The sequence below is a fragment of the Gadus morhua genome, chromosome 1 (genome assembly GCF_902167405.1).
Source record: "Gadus morhua chromosome 1, gadMor3.0, whole genome shotgun sequence".
In the NCBI taxonomy this organism is placed as follows: domain Eukaryota; kingdom Metazoa; phylum Chordata; class Actinopteri; order Gadiformes; family Gadidae; genus Gadus; species Gadus morhua.
Window position 1 is genome coordinate 21,627,953 of NC_044048.1, and position 9,498 is coordinate 21,637,450.

A 9,498-nucleotide genomic window follows, 5' to 3' on the forward strand; every position below is an offset into this window, starting at 1 on the left:
TCCTTCTCACCCCTTGCCCCTCTCCTGCCTCTCTCTGTATCTGTCTCCCCCTTTCTCCCTCTCCCTCTCCCTCTCTCCCCTCTACCTCTCTCTCCCTCTCCCTCTCCCCTCTCCCCCTCTCTCTCTCTCACCTCTCCCTCTCTCTCCCTCTCTGTCTCTCCATCCCTCTCTCCCTCTCCCTCACTCCCTCTCTCCATCCCTCTCTCCCGCCTCTCTTCAGATCAACGGAGTGGACGTCCACAACAGGGACGAGGCGGTGGCCATCTTGTCCAGAGTGGACAGAGTCGACCTTCTCCTGTTACTGGCCAGACCAGAGGTCAGAGGTCACACTGGTCACATGACTCGTCAAGCACACGCATGTCACATAACCGAGTAACCAGAAATCAGAATACAGATACATATACATCTATGTATATATATATATATATATATATATATATATATATATATATATATATATATATATTACAGAGGTAAAACTGACTGAGATTTTGTTTAAAATGATCATTTAAATGTTAATAATTTAGTCTATGAATAATTTAAATGATAATATCCTGAGGCGGCTACAAACACACCCCCACACACACACACACACACACACACACACACACACACACACACGAATAGACACACAATTGTCCTAGTGAGCTATATTTGCTGACTGAGAAGGAAACGCAAGACTGCATATTAATAAACACGCATGTACTCACAACTACACACACACACACACACACACACACACACAGACACACACACACACACAGACACGCATACACACACAGTGGATTGAGCCATCAGTCAAACTGACAGCTGTGATTTTCCCGCCACAGAAGCAGGAAATGAAAGAAACATGAGAAAAACATGAAGGGAAGATTAAAGAGAGAGAGAGAGAGAGAGATTCATCTTCTTGTGTCCCAGATTATTTTCCAAGGTCACACTCATGCAATAGTATCTGTCTCTACTACTGTACTCCTTCTGGACCAAGATCTGTTTCAATGGATGATACTTTCTATTCATATGCGGGTCGTACTGTCTAACCCCTACCTGCTTCTTAGTGACCTGTCTCTGTACTGTCTAACCCCTGCCTTCTCCTTAATGACCTGTCTCTGTACTGTCTAACCCCTACCTGCTCCTCAATGACCTGTCTCTGTACTGTCTAACCCCTACCTGCTCCTTAGTGACCTGTCTCGGTACTGTCCAACCCCTACCTGTTGCATCTCCTTTCAGAGTGCACATCCTGGTGGAGACGCCCGGCCCGCCTCCTTCTCCTACCAGCAGGAGGAGGAGGAGGAGGAGGAGGAGGAGGAGAGAGGAGGGGGTCGTGACCCCCTGGGGTTCAGCCCAGAGATGGACAGCGGGCTGGGGCGGACAGAGGAGTCCTCCGACCTGGTGGAGCAGAGCTGTTACACCACCTCCAGCACCCCAGGCAGCCTGGCCATGCTCAGGTAACCCCTCCCCCACCAGGTAACCCCACCTTCATCAGGTGACCCCACCTCTAACCAGGTAACCCCACCTTCATCAGGTAACCCCACCTCTTACCAGGTAACCCCACCTTCACCAGATAACCACACCTTCACCAGGTAACCCCACCCCCACCAGGTAACCCCACCCCCACCAGGTAACCCCACCCCCACCAGGTAACCCCACCTTCATCAGGTGACCCCAACTTCAACAGGTAACCCCACCTCTAACCAAGTAACCCCACCTTCACCAGATAACCCCACCTCTTACCAGGTAACCCCACCCCCACCAGGTAACCACACCTCTAACCAGGTAACCCCACCTCCACCAGGTAACCCCACCCCCACCAGGTAACCCCACCTTCACCAGGTAACCCCAACTCCAACCAGGTAACCCCACCTTTAACCAGGTAACCACACCTCAAACCAGGTAACCCCACCTTCACCAGGTAACCCCAACTCCAACCAGGCAACCCCACCTTCAATAGGTAACCCCACCTCTAACCAGGCAACCCCACCTCTAACCAGGTAACCACACCTCTAACAAGGTAACCCCACCTTCACCAGGTAACCCTGTCTTTAACCAGGTAAACCCCACCTTCACCACGAACCCCACCTCTAACCAGGTAACCACATGTCCAACCTGGTAACAACCGGACAATACACCTACACCTGGACAAACATAACCAGTTAACCCCACCTAGCGCTGGTGAACATGGCCAGGTAACCACACCTCTAACCACCTTTAACCAGGTGAACACGGCCAGGTGACCACACCTCTGACCAACATTTAACCAGGTGAACACGGCCAGGTGACCACACCTCTAACCACCTTTTAACCAGGTGAACACGGCCAGGTGACCACACCTCTAACCACCATTAACCAGGTGAACACGGCCAGGTGACCACACCTCTAACCACCTTTTAACCAGGTGAACACGGCCAGGTGACCACACCTCTAACTACCTTTAACCAGGTGAACACACCTTTGACTGAGCGTCGTTGTGTGCTCTGTCGTCAGCCCCAGACCCAGCTCCAGCCCTGGGCCCCCCCGCGAGGACCCCGGCCATCTCCCCCTGCAGGACCTCAGCTCAGACTCCCTGCTGGGTCTGGACTGGGGGTCAGGACCCGGGTACAGCCCCCACCACCCCCAGGTACCCCTCAGGAACTGATGGTTCTGCTCTGATCCAGGCTGCTCTAGGTGGCGCTGTTTTTTTCTTGTCTTTTTTTTAACGTTTTTTGAAAATAACTCAAATAAAATCGGACTTAATTTGGTAATATTAGCTGGTTCAAAGTCTTTTAAGTTTTTTAAGGAAGTATAAATATAGAGATCTGGCTATAGAAACATCTGTCCCTTCGTACAAACTAACCCCATAACCGAATGACCCCTCCTCCTGGTCCTCCTCCTCCTCCTCCTGGTTCTCCTCCTCTTTCCTCCTCCTCCTCCTCCTCCTGCTCCTCCTCCTCCTCCTCCTCCTCCTCCTCCTGCTCCTCCTCCTCCTCCTCCTGCTCCTCCTCCTCCTCCTCCTCCTCCTGCTCCTCCTCCTCCTCCTCCTCCTCCTGGTTCTCCTCCTCTTCCTCCTCCTCCTCCTGCTCCTCCTCCTCCTGCTCCTCCTGCTCCTCCTCCTCCTCCTCCTGCTCCTCCTCCTCCTCCTGCTCCTCCTCCTCCTCCTCCTCCTCCTCCTCCTGCTCCTCCTAGCCCGGCCTGTCGATGATGATGATGGTGCCGGGGCTGACGGAGGAGGAGTGTGAGCGCTACCAGGAGCTCCTGGAGATCAAATGTCAGTACGAGAGGACCGGGGCCGCCGCCGCTCGCTCCTCACGCCTCCTCACCGCCCAGGAGGAGGTGCAGGGGGCGAGGGACGGGGGCGACCCCGAGGAGCAGGAGGAGCAGGAGGTGCTGAGTCGGCGGGAGGTGGCGCTGATGGAGGAGGAGCTGCGGCACCTGGAGTTCAAGTGTCGCAACATCCTGCGGGCGCAGAAGATGCAGCAGCTGAGGGAACGCTGCCTGAAGACCTGGAACACCGAGGAGGAGACCGGTAACCACGACAACCCCCGCACAGCACAGTGTTAGCATGTTACTTCGTCAGCGCCTTAGCGTGTTTTCATGTCAGCGTTAGCAGGTTAGCATGCTGTGATGCTAACAGGATTTACACAGCTTCTAATGTACACATTGCAATGCAAGCGTGATCATCCCATTGCTAATCAATACCGTCGCTGTTAGCAACCACGCAGCATCTCTTCAGAACATCCATGTTCTAGTAGTCAGAAGTATATATCTCCAGCTCCACCTCAACCTCCATCTCCACCCAACTTTGTGTCCTTGTTCTATTCAAAGCCCTTCAACTGAAATAGCATTGATACGTTTTTTACCGTCTTTGATAAAAATCCTTCCCAGTTCTGACTAACAACAACAACAACGATGAAGACATGGAGGAAGACGATGATGACGAGGAAGATTCCCGGGAGGAACTGTCGGCCATCAACGAGGTGCCGGAGAGAGAGAGGGCGGACGAGCGAGAGAGCACCAGTGCCTACAACACCGGAGAGAGCAGCCAGACCACGCCATTGGTCAGCACCGAGCAGATCCCGCCCCTCACACGAGAGGAGTACGAAGAGGACCGGAGAGGAAGAGGAGCGTTGTCCCCTCCCCCTCCTCTCCTCCTCCAGCTCAAACGCCTCCCTCCTCTCACCTCCCCCCTCACCCCCCGGCGGCACTCCAGCCTCCACTGCTCCTTCTCGCCCAACAGCTACAGGAAGTACCAGACAGCCAATAGCAGCCCAGCTCAGGGCTCTAGCTCCACCCCTGCAACACCCTCTAAGTTCAGGTGCGTTTGTGCGTCCTTTAAAGAACCATGAAGTGATTAATGACCACTAGAGGGCAGAGGTGGGAGAGCATACTGGGTATGGGATCCTCAGTCAAAGAGGATAGAAACAGGTAGCAATAGAGAATAACTTGTACGGTTTTTGTACTGTTATACAACAGATCTTTTATGTTCTTTCTTGTTCAACATTTGGAAACTAAATTCTATGGTGTGTCAATCACCATCTCCAACATCCTCATCACCAGATCTTTGAGCAGAGAGGCGGGGTCTAGTTCAATGAGGGGCGTGGTCTATGGTGGGCGGAGCCCCAGAACAGGTAAGACCCACCCGCGTCCTCCTCACAAGTGATCAATGAACTTCCCTATGCTTTGATTTCCTTTGCGTCTTCTCATGTCAACATCTAAACGTCCACTGAACATCAGGTGGCAAACATCTATAACATTTATAACCTGTATAAACATCAGGTTGCTAACATCTATAACCTCTATAACATCTATAACCAGCAGGTGGCTAACATCTATAACATCTATAAACAGCAGGTGGCTAACATCTATAACCACTATAACATCTATAACCAGCAGGTGGCTAACATCTATAACATCTCTAACCTATGTAACCAGCAGGTGGCTAACATCTATAACATCTATAAACAGCAGGTGGCTAACATCTATAACCACTATAACATCTAACCTATGTAACCAGCAGGTGGCTAACATCTATAACATCTATAAACAGCAGGTGGCGCCCCCCTCAGCCCTGGAGGGGGCAGTGCAGAGTCCAGCCCCTACCTCAGCAGGAGACTGTACAGCCTCACCTCCCCACTGGAGCGCTACCAGAGCTGCCTGGCCCTGCCCTCCCAGGGCCTGGTCCATGACCAGGGGCAGGAACTGGACCGGCCCCCCGCACTGGGGGGGAGGCGGGGGGGAGGAGGAGAGGGGAGGGAGGGGAGGGAGGGAGGCGGGCCAGCCAGTCCGCGGAGCGTGTGCAGCTCCCCCGGAGGTCTGGAGGACCAGCGCCGCCCCCGCGGCCGGGCCTCTCGTCTGGGATTGGCCCTCCCCCTGGGCCCGCCCCACCAGGCCCCGCCCCCAAGCTCATCGCCGCAAATGGAGTGGAAGGTAAAGTACACGTGTCACACGGGCTAGACCACCCTGAACCTACACAGGGGGGTCAGGAGGTCTAGGGGTCAGGGGTCGGGAGGTCTAGAGGTCAGGTTCAGGACGTCTAGGGGTCAGGGGGGGGGGGTCAGGAGGTCTAGAGGTCAGGGTCCGGACGTCTAGGGGTCAGGGTGGGGGTCAGGAGGTCTAGAGGTCAGGGTCAGGACGTCTAGGGGTCAGGGTGGGGGTCAGGACGTCTAGGAGTCAGGGTAGGGGTCAGGAGGTCTAGAGGTCAGGGTCAGGACGTCCAGGGGTCAGGAGGTCTAGAGGTCAGGGTCAGGCATGTGCACCAGCATCTGGTCCTGGTCCCATCTGGTCCTGTTCCCATGGTAACCAGCCTGTGGTCCTGGTCCCATGGTAACCAGCCTGTGGTCCCATGGTAACCAGCCTGTTGTCCTGGTCCCATGGTAACCAGCCTGTGGTCCCATGGTAACCAGGCTGTGGTCCCATGGTAACCAGCCAGTGGTCCCATGGTAACCAGCCTGTGGTCCCATGGTAACCAGCCTGTGGTCCTGGTCCCATGGCAACCAGCCTGTGGTCTCATGGTAACCAGCCTGTGGTCCTGGTCCAGGTGAAGGTGCGCAGCGACGGGACCCGGTACGTGGGCCGGCGCCCGGTGCGGGACCGGCTGCTGAAGGAGCGGGCGCTGAGGATCAGGGAGGAGCGCAGCGGCATGACCACCGACGAGGAGGCAGCCAGCGAGATGAAGCAGGCACGACACACACACACACACACACACACACACACACACACACACACACACGCACACGCACACGCACACACGCATTACGTAGTCATGGTTACACACACACGCACACACGTTGCGTTGTCATGGTAACACACACAAGCACATTACGTTGTTATGGTAACACACACAAATTATGTTGTCATGGTTACACTCATGCATGCACACATTACATTGTCATGGTTACGGACATACATGATGTACAGACGTACTGACAGGTGTACTGACAGACTGACAGGTGCACTGACAGACTGAGAGGTGCGCTGACAGACCGACAGGTGCACTGACAGACTCACAGGTGTCCTGATAGACTGACAGGTCTACTGACAGACCGACAGGTGCACTGACAGACTCACAGGTGTCCTGATAGACTGACAGGTCTAGTGACAAACTGACAGGTGCACTGACAGACTCACAGGTGTCCTGATAGACTGACAGGTCTACTGACAGACTGACAGGTGCGCTGACAGACCGACAGGTGCGCTGACAGACCGACAGGTGCGCTGACAGACCGACAGGTGCGCTGACAGACCGACAGGTGCGCTGACAGACTGACAGGTGTACTGACGTGTGTCGGCCACCAGGGGCGCTACTGGAGCCGCGAGGAGAGGAAGCAGCAGCTCCTGCGAGCGAGGGAGTACCGCAGAAGAAGAGAGTTCATGATGCAGAGCCGGCTGGACTTCAGCCGCAGCCACAGGTGAGCTACCGCTGGACCAGTCCAGACTGGTCCGACCTGGTCTAAACCGGTCTGGTCTAGACTACCTCAGCCTTGCTCAGAGTCTAGTCTAGTCTAACGGTCCGAGCGTTTCACTTTGACCCCTGACCCCTCCTCCCTCTGCCCCTCCCTCCCCAGGGAGGGCTGCTCCTCTCGGCCAGGAGGAGGCGCAGACGACCCCCCTCAGCCCCTCCCTCGGCAGGAAGTCCCCGGGGACAACATCCTGCTGCTGAGCCAGAGGAGGAAGGCGAGGAAGAGGAGCAGGAGGATCCTGGACCACTGGGCCACCATCCAGGAGCTGCTGGCCACCGGGACCCACACCTCCGACGGGACCCGGGTCTACAGCCCCCGGCTCTCTGTGACCACCGTCTGAGAGGAGGAGGAGGAGGAGGAGGAGGAGGAGGAGGAGGAGGAAGAAGAGGAGAAGGAGGAAGAGGAGGAGGAGGAGGAGACCGGGTCTACAGCCCCCGGCTCTCTGTGACCACCGTCTGAGAGGAGGAGGAGGAGGAGGAGGAGAGGAAGAGGAGGAGGAGAGGGCAGGGGAGATGGGTAGAGGAGAGGAGGCCGCGTCTACAGTGCCAGACTCTCAGTGACCATGATCTGAGAGGAGGGGAGGAAGGGGGGGGAGGAGAGGAGAGGAGGAGGCGAAGGAGGAAGAGTACAGAGGAGGTGGTGTTCTTGTGCTGAATGTAAAGTGCCCATCCCCGGGGGGGGCATTCGGTGTCTACTGCTGTGTTCATAACACTTCGTACCTGATTAGATAAACGAGAGAGAGAGAGAGAGAGAGAGAGAGAGAGAGAGAGAGAGAGAGAGAGAGAGAGAGAGAGAGAGAGAGAGAGAGAGAGAGAGAGAGAGAGCATTCTTATCTGACTAAATTAATAAAATATATACAGTAACTGTAACTAATGTCTGCCTTGTTTCATAACAATGCGTCCCCGCATCTCATCCGAAGGGTGACGAATTTACCCAGAAACCATCTTCTGGTTGCCATAGCAACGATCATGCAGCAACGCTATGGAGTCTGAGCCGTGACTCCAGATCATCGTCACCTGCTGGGGGCAGAACATACCCACACCTGGTCCGGACCGCGGGGGGGAGGGGCCATCACTCAATCCTTACTGCCATGGCAACGGATATAACAGAGATCATGTGTCACGACAGCGGGCGGCAGGAAAGATTAACTGGTACCACTGGGTAGAGAGACACCAAACCAGAGAGAGAGGGAGAGAGAGCGAGAGAGAGAGAGAGAGAGAGAGAGAGAGAGAGAGAGAGAGAGAGAGAGAGAGAGAGAGCGAGAGAGAGAGAGAGAGAGAGAGATACTGTGGGGGCGGGACTTGACAAGAACACACACACAAACACACACACACACACACACACAAACACACACACACACACACACACACACACACAGGACTCCAAGCCCAGAGGCTCGTTAATTGTCGTCGCCACGGAGACAAGTCTACTCCGTTACGGCCCTACAGATCAAGATACCTGGGGCCTCATGTACTAAGGTTGCGTACGCACAAAAACGTGGCGTACGTCCTTTTCCACGCTCACGTTCAGATGTACAAAACGTGAAATGACCGTAAAAATGTGCGGTCCCCACGCCAGCTCCAGAGCTGTCGTACGCACGTTTCTACAGCTATTGTTCCTTTGGCGACACTTAGAGGTGACGCTGGGAAACTGGGAAAAAAGGTGAAAACAATGACAGAGTGATTTGCACATCAGAGACACACTAATGAACAATTAACACACCTTGCAATTATATGGGTGGCTATAAAAGCATGCGCAATGGATGAAGAAAATTGTTTTAAAAATGGCTGCGTTAGCGTTGTTAGAGGACATCGCAAATGGTCAAATCCGAATCCGTGCCCTCTCCTTGCTTGTCTATTCAAAAATAAAAAATTTAAGTTAATAAACACAAGTCAAAGTCTTTAATATCCTGGCATCTTAACGCGTGACTTATGTGTATTGCAAGCAGCCAATTGTATGACCAGTATAATTACAGCATTTATGACTTCAGCATATTTACCTTGGGGATGATCGGCGTCCCCTTCATGGGCTCCCACCACTCCGGTGAGAGCTGTGTCACCGATCAAAGCGGCCACTCTCAAATCGAAGGGGGAGAGTTCCCCCACTCCCGTCCCCCCACCTGTTGCGGTCACGCTTCGGCGGTGGGCAGAAACCCTCCGCTTCACCTCCACCTTGAGGTCTGACCACTTTTTTTTAATTTCAGAGTGTGTGCGCTGCTGAGACCCCACTGCATTGACGGCCTCGCAAACACACTCCCACTCACTTCTCTTTTGTTTTGCATTTATCCCTGTTGACAGGGTTCCAATAGCATATGCTTGCGCATTTCTATCTCGTGGAGCAAAATCTCGAGCTCAGACTCCGTGAAGTTTCGTTTTTTGACTCTGTTCATGGTGCCAGGTGATCGGATTAAGAGGTGAATCTCAGGTCCAGAGGCCTATTTAAATGAAATTGCATATTTAAATGAGGGCGTGGACAGGGAGGAGTTTGGCACCTCGGCATGTGCGCTCAATTCCACGTTGATCGAGATGTATAAAAGAAACGTGCTTGGATCCATGTGTTCGCACAC

The 9,498-nt window shown here is 54.1% G+C and overlaps 1 protein-coding gene across 1 annotated transcript; it reads left to right on the forward strand.

Moving 5' to 3' along the window:
• The first annotated feature begins 197 nt into the window (after positions 1–197).
• LOC115550962 (PDZ domain-containing protein 4) lies at positions 198–8,179 on the forward strand. The gene is made up of 10 exons (XM_030366375.1): positions 198–316; positions 1,228–1,445; positions 2,482–2,614; positions 3,160–3,499; positions 3,859–4,288; positions 4,531–4,601; positions 5,021–5,400; positions 6,011–6,151; positions 6,769–6,881; positions 7,038–8,179. The coding sequence occupies exons 2-10, from the start codon at positions 1,348–1,350 to the stop codon at positions 7,270–7,272; spliced, it is 1,941 nt and encodes a 646-aa protein (XP_030222235.1). The 5' UTR covers positions 198–316; positions 1,228–1,347; the 3' UTR covers positions 7,273–8,179.
• Positions 8,180–9,498: the final 1,319 nt, after the last annotated feature.